The following is an 18,843-nucleotide window of genomic DNA, read 5'->3' on the forward strand; positions in this document are numbered from 1 at the left end:
TCGCTGCCATTGAAGGAGCCCTCGCAGAACCAGCCACAGTTGCCCACATTGGCGGGGATGTTACAGGCTCCGGGCAAGGTGCAGGTATGGCAGCTGGGGGGCACGCAGGGCCGGGAGGAGCAGGTGGAGCGGCAGCTCATGTTGGGCAGGCAGCAGTTGTAAGGCATGGTTCAGGGAGAGGTGATGGAGAGCAGGTAAGCCAATACAGGTGGATGTGGTGAGGTTTGAGTCTCTCCTTCCTCCATAGTCCTTTTATACCCTTATTGATGGGTGGGGGTTGGCATACAGCATAGTTTCCCTTCCTAATGCTTCAGCTAATTTTTTCTCCAAAATATGCTAGTTAGATGCCTCCAAAGAGTTCCCTCAACCCATAAAATTATTCCATTCAGCTTGTGTCACACCAGGTTCCTCCTAGGTGCTAGGGGCTGGTAAAATCAGAGTCTCATCAGATGGCTTCAAAGGAGACAGAATCATCGTAATCCCAAATGGCTCTCCCCATTACTCAGAGGGGAGGAGAGCCAGGGACATGGGGTGGAGTTGTTTGGGACTCCTCATCCATGAGGTTCTGCTACTAGATTCCCTGGAAAGAGAGTCTAGAGTGAACAGTCTTCCAGCTGGCCCTCTTTTCCCAGGCCTACCCATTTTTCAGTGTTCGGTTCAACTTGTCTTCATAGCAGAAACTTGTCCTGTATTAGCTGCAAGGATCCTGAGCCCTACTCATGAGAGTATTAATTGGGGCTTAGGGAATTTATCAATACGTGGAGATTGAAAATAATGGAGTGTTCATGGCTGAGAAGTGAAACTGGCTAAATGGGTAGAAGAACACCAAAGCAGAGATCAGCAAACTAGGGCCCACAAGCCAAGTTCAGCCTGCCGCCTTTTTCTCTAAATAAATGAAGTGGCACATACCCATGTTCATTAGGTATTATCTATGGCCACTTTTCATCTACAATGGCAGAGTTGAATAGTTCTAACAGAAACCATATGGCTTGCAGAGCCTAAAATATTTACTGTCTGGCCCTTTATAGAAGAAGTTTACCAAACTGTACTGGAGCAACAATCTCCCTAAAGATGAGACAGAGAAGAAATATCTAGAAATAAAATTATGCCTGGAATAGTCCACAGAGAGAGTTCAAGTGGCAGTGTTGAAGCATAAATATGAAGCATAATACTTCAGACTCAACAAGAATGGAAAACTAGAATAAGGAGCTCAGAGCTATCTTTGTATCCATGGTGACCTTATCTCAAGGTCTCTGGAAATTTCTCTCACCTAATCCCTAAAGTTAATCCTCTTTCTGAGAACACTGTACATCCCTAAAGGTGTGACTCTGCCCACTTGAGATGCTCCCAGAACAAGTCAAAACCCATGAGAATGCACCTTCACTCTGTCATCCCTAGAGTGTACACCTCTCTATCAACTCTGGGATCAGATACCCTTGGATACTTCCAAACTCTTGGGAGTCTCCCTATTGCCCAGTAAAGAATCTTAATGAAGTAGCCCTCCTCACTCACCTTCTATTCTTTGTCACTTTATCTGTCTTTTGTTCTACACAGAAATAAAATCTTGGGCTCAGGCAGAAGTCCCAAAAAATTATTTGTGCAACACAATATAAGGTTGTGTCCAGATTTCAAAGGAAGTATGAAGGTAACAGAAAAGCACACATTCGAATCTAACCTACCTGAGTTCACATTCTTACTGATGACATGAGCTCAGAGAAGCGAGTTTCCCTTTTTGGCTCATTTTCTTCATCTCTTAAATTTAAGTAGTAATATGCTGTCCACCTCATAGTTTTGTTGTATAATGTAAGTAATATATTGTGTGTGAATATGGATCAGGGTGGGAGTGATGATTATTTCCATAACCTTCCTCCTTCTTATTGTTGGCCCAGATGGCTCAGATGTAGAATTTTCTGAAAATCCAATTCTGTTAAGCAGACACCTGGGCACATTGCCCATGCTAATCCAGTGGTGATAAAACCTCATTCACCTACCTTGCAAACGCTAGAGGCACAATACTATATTCATGAATTAATCAACAAAAATGCAAATTTTAACATTAACTTGGTAGCCAGAATAGGAAGTTGACAGAGAGCCCATTGTCCCTACGTTCTCTGATAAGTTACTGATATTGTGGATTCAGTTATCCTATTTGGGGTCATTCTTGAGGAGGACATGTTCTCTACATGGGGTTGCATTGCCACCAAAGCCTCCTTTCTTGTACTGGCATGGAAATGGGCTCTACTCACTTCCTGGGAATCCCCCAGCCTTATGTTTCTGTGCTAACATCCATGATAATGATGATGGTGGTTTTGGTGATGCTGATGATGTTACTTACCCCTTCATGAATACTGATTCTATGCCAAACAAGGCACTAAGTGCTATGGCACATTTCTCATTTGACCCTCCCAACATGCCTATAAGATTGGCCTATAAAGTTATTCCTATTTTATAGATAAATTAACAGATTAGGAAAGGCTCAGAATTTTCCCAAGACACAGCCAATAAGTGGCAGAGCTGGGATTTGAACAATTCACTGTCTAGCTCTTAAGCCTGAATATCTAAACACAGTGGAAACATTTGGCATACAAGTTTCTCTGATTTTGTGAGGGGAAGGAAACCTTAGATTCCTTTCTTCCCATTGCCCCTCTCTTTATAGTTTTTGGCTTCTGATTCCCATTGGAGCCTTGTTCCCACCCCTTCCCAACCCCCATCAGTCCTCCAAAGGCCTCTCTGACCAAAGGCCTCTCTCACCTAGCTACTCTCAATGGTACCCTTTTGAACCAAAACCAATTACACTTATTTACTTTTCTTCACAGGCAAATGGCTGTCCTTTTGCATGACTGGTTGATGTGTCCAGGATAGAAATTAGATTGCCTTTTCTTAGCATCTAAAAAAAAAATCAAAATTCACAATGGCATGACCTAAGGTGATTTAGAATCTGGGAGAAAGCCTATTTGCCTCACCCTGAACATTTAGCCCTATAAAAGTTCACTTCAGAAGTAGGATCTATTTCCTAAGAATCAAAGAACTCTAAAGCTAGAAAGACCTGAATTTATGGAGAAGAAAACTGAGGCCCAGATGGTGAGGCAGGAAAGAAATGAATAGCAATATGTCACTTCCTCATCAGGTAGTCTACTAGGACCCTTCACATATAGTATTCCATCCTCACCCCAAACTCTGCATGTTTCAATGTCATCGATAAAGAATCTGAGAAGAAAGTGAACTTGTCCAAAATGACACAAGTAACTAGACTCAAGTTTGCTGGGCCCATCCTGCCTCACTGTGAACTAGAGAGACGAGAGGCCAGGATGTGACAAAACATGAGAACTGGAAGAAAACAGAGGTAGCCCATGAATTCCAGTGCCAGCTCTGAGCACGCACAGGAAGACACACCTAGGCTTCCTACATATTGCTTTGCTCCTCAGTAAACTGGAGGCTAAAAAGTGACAAATCCCACAAGCTTGTGATGAGGCATGCCTCCTAGAAGTAATGAGATGGGCTTTTACAGAGAAAAATGCTGCACATTCCTGGACAGTCCTGCTCTTCCTATAGACACTGACAGCAGCCTCAGACCTCAAAGCACTCAAATGATGACTGTGACCCCAGATATAAAGATGCAAAAAATGCCTTAGCTGTACCTGTAACAAATATGAATTTTCAGGGAAACAGGAAAAGAATCAGCAAAAATTTTCAGGACATAAGCTCGGGGATGGGTCAAGTATCTGAGAATGATATTCCCAGTGGGCTGAGAGTTCAGACCAGGACAGCCAAGAGCCAATTAAATAGATCACAAAAGAGCACTGGACATGCCAACTGAGAAGGGCCTGGGGCCCCATCCAACGATGGGCCTGGAGCCAAAGAGTATCAAATAATGCTGAGTAGAGCATATACTCAGGTGCAGAGCTAGGTGAGTGATTTAAAGAAGGAAACAGTGGTGTGAAAGACAACAGGATGGTATACAAATTCTACTGTTGGGCATGAAACAACAACAACAAAAATGACTATGCTTTTCTATTCTTAAGAAGTTTCTCTATAGGGGCGCCTGGGTGGCTCAGTCGTTAAGCGTCTGCCTTCGGCTCAGGTCATGATCCCAGGGTCCTGGGATCGAGCCCCGCATCTGGCTCCCTGCTCAGCGGGAAGCCTGCTTCTCCCTCTCCCACTCCCCCTGCTTGTGTTCCCTCTCTCGCTGTCTCTCTATCTGTCAGATAAATAAATAAAATCTTTAAAAAAAAAAAAAAGAAGCTTCTCTATATATTAAGTCATCAATAATCAAAATAATAGTCCTAATAAAAATATCTGGTTTGCAAAGTGTTTCCATAAACACTGTCTTCCATGATCCTCTTGGCAAGCATATAAAGCAGGTAGAGAAGAGATTGTTACCTCCATTTTGGGGAAACTGAGGCTCAGAGAAGCTACATGTCTTGTCCAAGGACACAGGGCTGATGAGAGGATAAGTGAGAACTAGAACCCTAGTTTTGGCAAGTGGGTCACAACCTGGCTCATTAGAACCACCTGTAGAGATTCTAAAACTCCCACTACACACCAATGTTCATAACAGCAATGTCCACAATAGCCAAACTATGGAAGGAGCCAAGATGTCCATTGACAGATGAATAGATAAAGAAGATGTGGTGTATATACACAACAGAATATTACTCAGCCATCAGAAAGGATGAACCATTTACATCGACATGGATGGAACTGGAGGGTATTATGCTGAGTGAAATAAGTCAATTGGAGAAAGACAATTATCATATGGTTTCACCCATATGTGGAATATAAGAAAGAGCACAGAGGATTATAAGAGAAGAGAAGGAAAACTGAATGGGAAGAAATCAGAGAGGGAGACAAACCATGAGAAACTCTTAACTCCAGGAAACAAACTGAGGGTTGCTGGAGGGGAGGGGGGGGTGGGGTAACTGGGTGATGGTCATTAAGGAGGGCATGTGATGATGTGATGTGATGAGCGCTGGGAGTTATACGCAACTGATAAATTATTGAACACTACATTTGAAACTAATGATGTACTATATGTTGGCTAATTGAATTTAAATTTAAAAAATAAAATTAAAAAATAATAAATAATAAATAATAAAACTCCCAATGGCCAATCAAAAGGAATGAGATCTTGCCATTTGCAACAACGTGGATGGAACTGGAGGGTATTGTGCTGAGCGAAATAAGTCAAACAGAGAAAGACATGTATCATATGACCTCACTGATATGAGGAATTCTTAATTTCAGGAAACAAACTGAGGGTTGCTGGAGTGGGGGGTGGGGTGGGAGGAATGGGGTGACTGGGTGATAGACACTGGGGAGGGTATGTGCTCTGGTAAGCGCTGTGAATTGTGCAAGACTGTTGAATCTCAGATCTGTACCTCTGAAACAAGTAATGCAATATATGTTAAGAAAAAAAAAAAAGAAGAAGAAGGTAGCAGGAGGGGAAGAATGAAGGGGGGGAAATCGGAGGGGTAGACGAACCAGGAGAGACGATGGACTCTGAAAAACAAACTGAGGGTTCTAGAGGGGAGGGGGGTGGGAGGATGGGTTAGCCTGGTGATGGGTATTGAGGAGGGCACATTCTGCATGGAGCACTGGGTGTTATGCACAAACAATGAATCATGGAACACTACATCTAAAACTAATGATGTAATGTATGGGGATTAACATAACAATAAAAAATTTTTTTAAAAAAGAATATACATATTCCTCCATAGGACTCAATAAAGCTACTATCATTAATTAAAAAAAAAAAAACCTCCCAGTGACCAGACTACATCCCAGACCAGTTAAATCAGACTCTCTAAGGGCAAATTCAGGCTTCCGTCCTTTTTTTAAGTTCCCAGGTGATTCCAAAGTACCACCAAGGTGGAGAACATCTGTCCTCATGTGTGATAATGATGACAGAGTACCTGGAAACAATTTAAAAGCCACATGGAAGTATTTAAGGGGATGTAGAATACATTTATTTACAAAATTATGGTTCAGTTACAGGGATTGAGATTTCTGTTTTGAAAAAAAAAAAAAATGACAGAATTTACAGAACCAAAAAGCTTTATCCCTGGCCAGAATCTTCCTTTGTTCTACTGATTGCTTCTCTGTTCAAAGCATGTTTTGGAGTTTTGTGTTTTGGAAATGTCTGTATCTTTTTAATATCCAGTTTGTTGATAGCAAACCTTTGTCTTTTAAGGATGGAATTGATTTTTTGGAAGCCATTCAACAAGAAACTTTATGAATAAGATGGACAATCAAGTTAGATAATTTTAAGAACAGCTCCATATGATTGTGGCTCATAATTGATCTGAGACTTGCCAAAATTAAGCTGGAATCTGTGTGTAAGGAAAACTATGAAGAATGTAATGCACCTGGACATATTCATTCTGCCCTGATTTTTTAATCATTCTCCATACTTTATAGTGATGTCATATGCATTTTTAATTGAACCTGGTCCAAATTTCATAATTACTAATAACCAACTGTGATTTTGAGCAAGTTTCCAAGCTTTAGTTTCCTCATTTGTTAAACGGGTTTAATTTGAAGCATTTTATAAGGATTAAGATAAGTTCCTAATATTTTGCCTAACCCATAGCTGATATTCAACACATGTGAGCTGTATTAGTTTCCTATTGCTACCTTCACAAATCATCACAAATTTAGTGGCTTAAACCAACGCAAATTATTATGCTAAAGTTCCATAGGTCAGAAGCCTAAGTTTTACTCTTATTGGGAGTAAAATTAAGAAAAAAGTTTACGATAACATCAAAAAGAATAAAATACTTAAGAATAAATGTAACCAAGGAGGCAAAAGACTTGTACAGTGAAAACTGCAAAACAGTACCAAAAGAAATTAAAGAAGATACAAGTAAATGGGAAGACCTCCTGTATTTGTGGAAGATTTAGTATGTTTAAGATGGCAGCATTGCCCAAAGAAATACCTATCAAAAGGGATGCAATGTGATCCCTATCAAAATCCCTGTGATGTCTTTCGCAGAAATAGAAAACCTCATCCTAAAATTTATATGAGATTTCAAGGTGCCCCAAATAGCCAAAACAATCTTTAAAAAAGAAGAACAAAGTTAGAAAACTCACACTTCCTGATTTCAAACCTTAACTACAAAGCTATAGTATTCAAAACAGTGTGGCACTGGAATAAGGACAGATATATAGACCAATGGAACAGAATAAAAATCATCCTTCACATATATGATCAAATGATTTTCTGAAAGAATGCCATTCATTGAAGGACAGTCTTTTCAATGAATGGTGCTGAAAAAAACTGGATATTCACATGCAAAGAATGAAGTTAGACCCTTACCTCACACCATATACAAAACATGAACCCACAATGGATCATAGACCTAAATGTAAGAGCTAAAACTATAAAACTTTTAGAAAACCACAGAGGAAAACTTCATGACATTAGGTGTGGCAATGATTTCCTGGCCATGGCACCAAACACGCAGATAACAAAAGAAAAAATAGGTAAAACAAACTCCATAAAATGTAAAAACTTGCCCCCCAAAGGACACCATCAAGAGAGTGAAAAGGTAGCCCACAGAATGGAAGAAAATATTTGCAAATTATATTTCTAATAAGGGATTAATATCCAGAACACATAAAGAACTCCTACAACTCAACAAAAATAAAACTAAAGGACTCAATTAAACACATGGCCAGAAGACTTGAATAGACATTTCTCCGAAGATATACAAATGGTCAACAAACACATGAAAAGATGCTTCAACATCACTAATCATCAGGGAAATGCACATCAAAACCCCAATGAGGTACCACTTCACACCCACTAGAATGGCTATTAGCAAAAACAAAAACAAACAAAAAACCCAGAATTTAAAAAGTGTTGGCAAGGATGTGGAGAAATTGGAACCCTTATACATGATTATGTTAAATGGCACAACCTCAAACAATTAAACATAGAGTTACCATAGGATCCAGTAACTCCACTTTTAGGTGCATACACAAAAGAATTGAAAGCAGGGACTTGAACAGATATATGTATAGCAGTGTTCACAGCAGCATTAATCTCAATAGCCAAAATACCCATCCATGGATGAATGGACAAACAAAATGTGATATATACAATGGAATATTATCTAATCTTTAAAGGGAACAAAATTCTGATACATGCTACAACATGAATAAGCCTTGAAAACATTATACCAAGTGAAATACACACACACACACACACACAAAACCAAATACTGTATGATTCCACTTATATGAGGTACCTAGAGTAGTCAAATTCATATGGACAGGAAGTAGAACCACAGTTAGCAGGGGCTTAGGGCAGAGGGGTTATGGAGTTTAATGAGGACAGAGTTTTAGTTCAGATTGGTGAGAAAGTTCTGGAGATGGATGGTGCTGATGAATGGACAACAATGTGAATGTACTTGATGCCCCTGAATTAAACACTAAAAAAAAAAAAAAGATAAATGGTAAATTTTATGTTCTATATATATATATACACACATTTTTTCCCACAATAAAAAGAGAAAAACCAAGGTGTTGGCAGGGCTATGTTCCTTTCTGGAGGCTCCAGCAGGAAATCCATTTCCTTTTCTTCTCCAGAATCTAAAGCTACCTACTTTCTTGGTTTGTGGCCCCCTTCCTCCATCTTCAGATCCTGCAGCGAGGGGTCTGGTCCTCATATCACATCACTCTGACCTGTTTCCTCAGTCATATCTCCCTGTCCCTCTCACTATCTTCTGCCTCCCCTTCCACTTTGAAGGACCCTTGTGATTACGTTGGGCCCATTGGATAATCCAGTTTAATCTCCCCCATTTTTAAGTCAGCTGATTAGCAGCTTTAATTCCATCTGCACCTTTAATTTCCCTTTGTGTGCAACCTAACATATTCCTGGGTTCCAGAAAACCACATGGGCATCTTGCAGAGAAGGGGGACAGTCATTCCACTTACCACAGGAGCCATTAACATTACTTTTGCATTACTATAAAATAATATATGTAAGCAGAACTTGGAATAAAGGAACAAGCAAAATTAGGGAGGGCCTCTGAACTGAGCTTGACCTTGGATTTGGAGGAAATCACAGACACAGTAGCAGACCACATCACAGAAGAGATTCCAGGTCAGAGGCTTCTCACAAACCAAGCAGGTGTGCAAATCTGAATCCACCCTGGAATTTGAGTTTTAAAAATAAGGTTCAAGGGCGACAATTACGGTAAAAACAATAAATAGTTGCTTTATCAAATATATATATGTAATTTCAATCCATTTGGTCATTTCAGTACACAAGACTGTGTTTCATCAAAGTGGGGTCTGATACCTGCCTCAGAAAGCCTGGTGTGATGGGAAGGTTCATGGGAAAAGGTAGACACCTGAGTGGTTTCTGATCCTTTCATGTCAAAATGGTCCTCTGGGGTTCTAGCAGGTCAAAGCTTAACATTTCCTTGGCTCTTCTTTGAAGTTAAAGATTCAAGTTCAAGCCTTTCTTGATGAACCCTAATGTCATTTTCAGTACTCAGTGATTTGTTTGCAGCACAAGCCTGAGTGGGGGCAATGCCTTATAATAGCACTACTTAGGGACTAGTTTTATCCCTTTACAAGTTAGAAATAACTTGCAGCCAGGACTATGTCTTTCTTGATGTGTCTCCCTTCCCCACCAACCAGGGTGTGCACAGAGTAGATAACAGGTACTGGTTGGGATGGACTGAGAAAGGTGGAAGTATCAGTTGAGGGGGGGGTTCTCTAAGCCCCTGAGTTGGGAGGGGAAGTGAGCAGCTGGAGCCCAGGGTGATAATGATCCACTGACACAGGAGGAAGAAGGAAGTCCTGGGCATGGCAGGCAAGACAGAGCATTCTTTAGCTTGTTGTTCCTGAGGCTGCCTAGAAAGCGCAGGGTCACCAGGACCCAGATAATACAGCACTAGACCTGAAACTTCCTGCTGAGAAAAGATGAACTTTCCAAAGCCTCTTTCTCGTGCCCAGCTGATGAGCCTCTTCACTTGGGATTTAGATGCAATCAGCTCTAGGAGATGTTCAGGTCACGAGGGGAGAGTGGGAAACATGCAGGAATGGTCAAGGAGAGATGAGGGCCACAGCACTGCAGCTTCTATGCCCTCCCTCCTGACAGCCTGCCTCACTCATGTGTCCAGGGCGCCAGGCCAGCCATCTGCCCGCCAGGCAAAGAACGGCTCTTGAATCCAAGAGTCAGGCCATTATGTAGCCTGACTTTCAAGTGGCTTTTTATAGAGTGCTTAAGTGATGGGCGCGGCAGAACGAATGAATACCAATGAGAAAGGCATCTGCTTTGCCAGGGAAATCAAGTTTATTAGCAGCTTACAAGGGAACGCCCTGGCACTTCCGAAGGTTCCCTAGGCAAGTGAACCAAGGGTTCCCTGGGCAAGTGAAAAAGGAACAGATCCCAGAGAAGGAAAGGGTGGACAAGGAATGGTCTGCAGTAGGTGGGGTGAGTTTCATGGCTGCCTTACTGGGGTGGCTCCAGCCACGCAAACTGTGTTTTCTGCCCCTTTTGGTCGAATGAACCAGTGCCGGGTCAAAGCTCTGGAACCTTGGGCCCTGCCTCCTTGGTCCTCTGGCAGCCCCTGGGCTCTAGCGCACGAAAGAGTTGCAGGGCCCACAGCGTGGGCGGGGGACACATGGCGTGCAGGGGGCGCAGGAATTAGAGACGCAAGACCCGGCAGATCCGCATGCATTCGTTGTGGCGCAAGGGTTGCAGGGCAGCCTGGAGAAAAAGAATGATGTGGAAAAGATGAATTGAGGGAGGCTTGTAGACTATATGAGCAGAATGCCTGTGGGATTTGACCTGACCTGTAACAGAGAAAGCCATGGGCTCATCTGCTGTAAAGCTCCCTATCAAATTGCTGATGGTCTTCCTACCACATGGTACCCAAAGTGTTAGACAGAAACTAGAACTCTGGCTTTGACTCCCAACACTGTCCATTCCTAGGGAATGACCTTGGGAAAGTCACTTAGCTTCTCCAAGCCCCAGTTTCTTCACCGGCAGAATGGAAAGAATACTGATTCAACCTGCTTGGCAGTAAATATAAGGTCAGATAAGGTAGTGTATGGAGATGTACATTCTATGCAATACAGTCTTATAAAATGTAAGAAATATCATTGATCTTATATCTATACGATCACAGTAGAATGCAAAGAATTGGCTGTACAATTTTAGTTTGTGCATCAAACAGTTCTTGCTTTTCTGTGTTTTTAACAATGGCCATATTATGTTTTCTGAGTTCTGTTTGATCATGTCTGGTGTGGAGGTATAATTTCCTTTTGAAAGTATGCAAACTTTGCCTGGAGTCCAACTGAGAAGCACGCTTATGTGAGCCTCATCAGATACCTCCAGCTGGCTACTCACTTGCAGTCCTCGCTCTCCAGCAGGCCTCGGTACGTGTTGATCTCGCACTCCAGCCGGGCCCGCACGTCCAGCAGCACCTGGTACTCCTGGTTCTGCCTCTCCAGGTCACTCCTGATCTCAGCCAGCTGGGACTCCACGTTGGTGATCGTGCACTGCACCTGGCCCAGCTGGGAGCTGTAGCGGGCCTCGGTCTCCGTCAGCGTGTTCTCCAGGGAGTCCCTCTGTGCAGGGAAGATAAAGAATGTCACAGAGCCGCTCCTCAGGGAGCTTCTCCATGGGGTTCCAGAGAAGTCCCAGCCTTCACGAGGTCAGGAGAGTGTGGCCCAAAGGGCACCCCACTGACTCCAGTTCCCGGACCTCACATTGGTCACCAGGAGGGCTGAACAACACCCACCAGGTTGTGCTGGGCCTGCAGCTCAATCTCCAGGGCATTGACCGTACGTCTCAGCTCGATGATCTCCGCCTGGTAGGACTGCAGCTGCTCCGAGCTGGACACCACTTGCTTGTTCAGCTCCTCGGTCTGAAATAGCACAGGGGAGTAGACAGGGTCAGACCCTGCCTCAAGGGCCCCAAGGGGCCAAGTGTCCCGAGTGGCCATGTGCTGAGATGCCCACCTGGGTGGTGAACCATTCCTCCACGTCCCTGCGGTTGGTCTCCACCAGGGCCTCATACTGACTCCTGGTCTCATTGAGCACGCGGTTCAGGTCCACAGCAGGGGCTGCGTCCACCTCCACATTGAGGCGGTCTCCAATCTGGCAGCGCAGGGTGTTGACTTCCTGTGGATGCAGAAAACGCAAGAGTGATTCTCCTCAATGAAGAACAGACTTTGCTTGTTGAAGCCCCGTTAGTCTATTTCCTTGGAAAAGAGACTGAGTGGAGCAGTCTGTGACAGTTCAAGGCAAAGCGATCTGTGCTCCATGTGGCACAGCTCCCTCCTCACACAACTGTGCCATGGCTCTTGGGTTCAAAAAGAATTCCCAAGGATTTGCTTGGATGCCGCCAAAAGATGGACTAATGCCTAACATTCCCAATTTGCAGACTGGCTGCAGAAGACCTCATAATACAAAGAATTGACTGTACAATTTCAGATTGTATAGCAAACAATTCCTGCCATCAGATAAGATCATGGCATGGCCCCTCCGGGAGAGAGAAGGAGGAACCCCAGATCATTTTTCAACAAGACTTTGAAAGAGTGGAGACTTAGATCCACCAAGCTTGATTCTGTGACCTTTGGGGAGAGATATGACTTTGTACAGCATGAATCAGCAATGCTGAGGCTCATTCTATAGCTCAGTAATCAATCACAAGCTGATGAAGGGGCTCTAGGAAACTCACATGATGCACCAGTTTTGAGTGAAAGATACATCTTATCTGGGAACATGGATAGGTTTCATCTCCGTTTTTTCATTCATCATGAAGTTTGGTATTTTTAAAGGAAAATCGTAAAGTCAAACCCAACCTCATATTCCAGTTTCTGCCATCGCAAATCATTTAAGTCACCCTCAGCCTGAGGCTGAGCCAGGTTTCATTTCTCATTTCTGGTCTCACCTCCTCATGGTTCCTCTTGAGGCACAGCAGTTCCTCCTTCAGGGACTCCACCTGGGCCTCCAGGTCAGACTTGCAGAGGGTCAGCTCATCCAGAATCCTGCGCAGGCCATTGATGTCCGACTCCACCAGCTGCCGCAAGCCCAGCTCCGTCTCGTACCTGTGCAAGGACAAGGTCAAAGCAGTGACCAGCAGACCTTTAAGACTCACAGGAATGATATTTGATAGCCCCCATGCACGTAGCCTTTCTACTTTCTGCCAGGAGAAATGGGCATCGGTGTGAAATCTGAACAACTCACTTGGTTCTGAAATCATCTGCGGCCAACTTGGCATTGTCGATCTGCACCACCAGCCTGCCGTTCTCAGACTTGGCACACAGAATCTGAAAACAAGAGTCTATTATGAGGGCCACTTGAACTTGAAAATGTCTTATTGTTCAAGGACAGTCAGCAGCTGTTGCACCCCCACATGGCACCCCCTCACCTTCTGCTGGAGCTCCTCGATGGTCCGGAAGTAGGACTGGTAACTGGGGCACACGTAGGGCTCCTGCTGCTGGCACCACTCCCGGATGCGGCTCTCCAGCTCTGCATTCTCCCGCTCCAGCTGACGCACCTTCTCCAGGTAGCTGGCCAGGCGGTCGTTCAGGAACTGCATGGTCTCCTTCTCGCTGCCATTGAAGGAGCCCTCGCAGAACCAGCCACAGTTGCCCACATTGGCGGGGATGTTGCAGGCCCCGGGCAGGGTGCAGGTATGGCAGCTGGGGGGCACGCAGGGCCGGGAGGAGTAGGTGGAGCGGCAGCTCAGGTTGGGCAGGCAGCAGTTATAAGGCATGGTGTTGGAGGGAGCAAGGCACCCGGCTGAACACAGAGCCCAAGTTCTCCAAGGAGCTTGTGGATTTCCTTCCTCTGAAGAGGATTTATATTCCCTCCACAGAGGGTGTGGACATGGTATGTAATGTCTTTTTTCTTTCTATGTCTTCTCTAGTTTTCAAATGCCCTTCCTTCAGTCTGTTATTTGCCTTCCTCAGAAGAGTCCCTTGTCCCATAAAATTCTTTACTTGGGCTTCTTGCTAAGTCAGGACTCCTCTTCAGGCAGTATACCCATAAAATCAGAGTTTTGTGGTAGATCTTAAAAGAGGCCACACAGTCTAGCCCAGGTATCTGCCCTTGTTAACTGGGAGTTGGTCCATCCAATGACATTCTTCTGTGTTATGTGATCCTGTAAACCCATACTCAGACTCATTTCCTGGCCCACCTGACATTTCTAGGGAGGAACTGGGATTGAGTCAAAGAAGAAGTTGCATTCAACTCTTTTCCCATCTGCTTTAAGGGAAGAATCCTTCAATGGTGCAGCATCCCAAGCCTTGGAAGCCTTGAGGTAGATAAGGACTGAGTTGGGCCATGGCTGAGAAGAATGGGCAGCTGTTTGTGGAAGGCCTCCTATATTTCGTGTACACAGGTTGTAGAGGAGTTTCAAAAGAAGAGGTTCTGATAATTAGTTTAAGAACAGAGAAGGCTCTGGAGGTAGAGATCATTTGGAGGGAGGGCTGAGAGATCCATATAAATGTATTTTAACTGTCCAGGAAAAGTATCTGGGGCTGGCTTGGAAAAGAAAAAAGGCATTGCTAGTCAAACCTTACCCCTGAAAAACATCCATAGCATTAGACAAGTGTGAGCAGATAATCGGGGAAGTCGAGAGCTTGCCCAAAGGAGCCTCCTCAAGGAGGTTGATCTTAAAACTTCATGTGAATTGACCTTATATTCCATCATATGCCCATGTTGGCTTTAATATTTAAAAAAAAAAAAAATTTACAATTTCCAGTTAAACTTTCTAAGATTTTGCCCAATCCTCTCAGTGAAATTGACACACCCAGAAGATGGATCACATCCTTTCCTGGGCTCCCATCCCCAGCCTTACTGGGTTATGCACAATCTGGTTTAAGAACCAAACATTAAAAGGTACCAAGGAGGGCTCTGGGGTGGTATAATTGAATCCAAAGACTTGGGCACCAGGACAGAAACTGCTGAGACATAGCAGAAACAGAGCAAGCTTGGAGTCATGCGGGGTTGATTTGGGAGGGGAGGGAAGGCACCAGAAGGTCTGTGGAAGGGGGTGGCCAAAGTTCTGAGTATATAAAGGTTGCATAATTATAGGCACCACTGGGGTACCCCCTGCATCTTGGGTAGCAGCATCTCAACTTCCATTGTGGCTTTGGCTGCCAGCCAGAGTGGTAATTTTATTGACAACTTATTGGAGTCCTTCTCCCCAACAAGCTTTCATGATGGTACTTATGCGCATTCCGCTTGGGTCTCAGATAAAAGGTCCTCCATCTACCCTCTCCAAGGCCATTATCTCGCCACTTATTATAATGCCATTCAGATGGAAAGCCCCACCACACTACAAAGAAGCCCCAGACTTATAATAAAACCAAAATTTCTTTGTTTTCCTCCCAGGCAATTAAAGGGGCAGAAATAGGTGGGTCCTGAGGCAGGCACCACTGAGACTTTCCAGAGGAAGAACACAAGGCCAGATGTAGAGACCTTCTGTCTCACTTCAGCTGGGCTTGGGACAGATGGAAAGGCCTGTCAATCAGACTGATACACGTTTGCTCATAGGGAACAGCACTGGCCTCCTGCTTCCTGCCTCTTGTCAGCCTGCTCCAGAGCCTGCTCTGTTTCCAGCCCAGAGCTGTTCCTCACTCCTGCCTTCCTCCCTACCCAAGGACACTGGCCCTTCAGCACAGACCGATGGCAGCAGCTCTTCAAGCTTTTTGGTCAAGCCCACTGATTGGCCAGCGCAGCCTCACGGGGACTTTAGTCCAAAGAGTGTGTTTAGGTCTAAAAACGAGAAGATTCAAGAATTGGGTCAACAAAAAAGCAAAGCCAGAATTTGCATACAATGCCGAGACCAGAGAAATGGAAACTGGGAGCAGGGTGTTGAATAAGAGATAAGAATGGACCAAGAGGCAAGGAAGGAATCCTCAGAACCTCAAGCGGCCACAGTGCTCAGACAAAGTGAGCCCATCCTCAAATGAGTGAACCTGGAGAATACAATGCTGAGAAGTAGCCAACGTGACCCAAATCCATGGACAGAAGACTGGCCCACCCTGCTGAGTGTCCTGCATGATGTAAATAGAGATAATTCAGAAGAGATCTATAGACATGGGACCACAGCTTCTGAGGCCTCCAAAAGAAGTGATGTTTCCGGAGGTGCCCAGACCAGAACATCACCTCCACTATCCAGTCTGAGATTTGTTTGTGGCTGAGAAATATAGGGTTGTCTAAGGCAGCATAAGGTTAGAAGGGGACAACACCACCTGTTCCTGAATGGTACGGACACGTATGGTATGGACGGCAGAAAGGAAGAAAGAAGCAGAAGGGGTCAGAGCTGCACTGGCTTCAGGTCACAGCCAACCAGCATCCACACCGAAGATGCAGGAATGAACAGGTTACAACCAGAGATTCCTTTTTCCCTGCTGGCCACCCCGCAGGTGCAATGGCACAAGAATTCAGAAGAGAGACAGCAGACGGAGTGACCGGTGAGTGAACACAACGCTGCCATCCCTTGTAAATCTTGCCTCTATCTTGCAGTGTTTTTAAAATACCAGTAGGCTTGAGTGAATTTGCTTCTTGAATTAGTGGGGGAAAAGGAACTCCTGCACTGTAAGGTCTTTGAGAACTCACACAGGGTAGGAGTCGACTTTGTGTACTCTCTTGATTTCCTAATTGAAATATCTGCAAATTGTATTCACTCAAAGAGAAATTGAGCAGTCGAGAGATGATCAAGCCCACATTCTTTCTTTAGATCAGTTTTATTCAAAGCACATTTGTTGTGCAGCTTCTCCATGCTGGGCACAGGTCTACATTGGAACAGAAGAATCATAGTTCTGGTAGAGGATTATATTTTTATAAGCAATTCAGGCTAATATGGGTCCCCCAAAATATCTGAGAAACAATAAGAAGGATATTTAAGAGGTGTGAGATGGACATATCTGGAAATATGTTTGTATTTAATGTAACTAGGAAATTGCATATACAACATTAAGGGCAGAAGTCATTTACTGAACATCTACCAAACACCTGGCACAGCCCCAGGGCTGGGGACGGGGATGAAGACAGGGGACGGTGGGGAGATGACATGCTACAGTCCTGCTGAGCACACAGATAGGCCCACAACAAACTCTAATGTAAAGTGATATAATTGGGTCTTTCCCCCCACCCAAAAGTTTCTTCCTTCCTCCTCCACTTCTTCCCACACCTATTCCTGCCCCAACCTCCAGTCAGACCATTTTAAACCAGTTTCTGGTTCTCTGCCTGGAGATGGGGGATGAGACCATTTCAGGTCATTTACCTGTATCCCAAAGGAGACTTAGTAGTAACCCCACTCTCTAGGTGACTCAGGGGTAGGATTCAAACAAGTGGTCTCATCAGAGCCCTAATCCCGGTCTTCCATCAGGCCTGGTCATTAGTTTTTTGATATTTGGTTCTTGTTGCTTTGAAGACCACAGCTGAGTGGTATGGTCGCCCCGAGGCATCCCCAGAGGCTCCATGGCATTAGGGTGAGCTTCCAAGCAGGTGGAAGAGATCTCCGGGGACACAGTATGGGGTGGCAGAAGAAGGAAAGGCAATGTTAAATCAAGCAAGTGAAAGAGGAGGTGTCAAAGGGCCTGAGATTCACGTGGGGAAATTGGGGTGACACGTGAGCCAGCTGGTGAGCAGGCACAAGTCTGCCACCCTGGGGATGAGAGAGATCTACCGTGTGGCAGAGGCATCTTGGAGGAGGGCCTTGGGGCACATGTTTAGGATGTCCGGCAACCCAGCAGGAAGAAGGGAGAGGCAAGCAAGGAAGCTTTGGGCACGAAATCCAGCATACAGGGGGAGCCTCGGCTGAAAAAGGCCAGGGGATGGCCAAAGGCCAGAAGCTCAGTCTGAAATGCGATTGGGGTAAGGAGGACCCTGCTGGGTGGGAGTTAACACCAGGAAGATTCTCCTTGCGGAGATTCACAAGCCCTGTAAAATCCATCTGAGCCACCTCACCCCAGCATCAGACAGTGGGTCTGAATGGGCAGTTTTATGCAGATGTACCTCCAGCCCTTAGCAGCTGAGTGTAGGGACAGGGCAGTGGGCTTGAGAGAGAGACCACTGGGAGACCTCGGGGGTTCATTTCCTTCCCTAACCCTGAACTTCTCCTCCTGCCAAATGGGGACTGTGGAGCCTGCTCTGCCTCTCCAGAGAGTTTGGGGGATTTCAAATTGGATAGCCTGTGTGAAAGTGCATTGTAAGTGGTGAAGGGACAGATAGGTAAGCGATTCTGACTGTTTCTTTCTCCTCCTCTTCCTCGGTAGACAGAGTGTTTTTAACAATAGCAGGGGGTGAGTTGAACTTCTTTCATGATTTCCAGTCATTAAAATTGCCAGGGTTCTCAGGCTATTTTGAAATGCCATACAACCTTTACTTCTTGCACCGCCCTCTGTGGCAGAAATTCTCAGCAGTGGTTCTGCTAGCATAAACACTCTACCATTCCCTTCAAGGAAAAGGAATCAAAACAAAGGGGTGATTATGATTCTGTCATCCTGCCGACACAATCGGAGACTTGGCCTCTGTGAAGCACAGTGGTTAGGAGCACAGTTGCTGGAGGTAGACAGCCTGGATCTGAATCCTGGCTTCACCACCTACTAGCTGTGTGGCCTTAGGTGTGTTACTTAACCCCTCTGAGCTGTGGTTTCTCACTCCAAAATGGACCGGTGAGTGAACACAACGCTGTTTGAGTTTATATACATAAATTTATCTATAACTTAGACGAGTGCCTGGCTCATGGTAAGAGCTCAATGAATGTGAGCTTCAGTGATGGTGATTGTGGTGGTGATGATGATGGTGATGATGGTGGTGATGATGGTGGTGATGATGGTGGTGATGATGATGGTGATTGTGGTG

General features: G+C 44.7%; 1 protein-coding gene across 2 annotated transcripts in view; it reads right to left on the bottom strand.

Annotated features, from left to right (window-relative positions):
• The window catches only part of LOC118024879 (keratin, type I cuticular Ha1), a 28,926-nt gene extending 14,881 nt beyond the window's left edge, over positions 1–14,045 (bottom strand). Inside the window, exons 1-7 of one of the 2 annotated variants that reach the window (XM_035027085.1) lie at positions 13,394–14,045; positions 13,210–13,292; positions 12,914–13,070; positions 11,980–12,141; positions 11,760–11,885; positions 11,366–11,586; positions 10,591–10,723 (exon numbers count right to left, since the gene is read on the bottom strand). In XM_035027085.1, coding sequence (XP_034882976.1) covers positions 10,591–10,723; positions 11,366–11,586; positions 11,760–11,885; positions 11,980–12,141; positions 12,914–13,070; positions 13,210–13,292; positions 13,394–13,741 — 1,230 coding nt within the window. In that variant the 5' untranslated portion in view covers positions 13,742–14,045. Of the gene's footprint in view, positions 1–10,590; positions 10,724–11,365; positions 11,587–11,759; positions 11,886–11,979; positions 12,142–12,913; positions 13,071–13,209; positions 13,293–13,393 lie in introns of those variants that run through there. The other variant, XM_035027086.1, reaches the window with a different exon arrangement.
• Between the last annotated feature and the right edge of the window lie 4,798 nt (positions 14,046–18,843).

The sequence above is a fragment of the Mirounga leonina genome, unplaced genomic scaffold, assembly GCF_011800145.1.
Source record: "Mirounga leonina isolate KUSES-001 unplaced genomic scaffold, KU_Mleo_1.0 Mir_200, whole genome shotgun sequence".
NCBI classification, from domain to species: Eukaryota; Metazoa; Chordata; class Mammalia; order Carnivora; family Phocidae; genus Mirounga; species Mirounga leonina.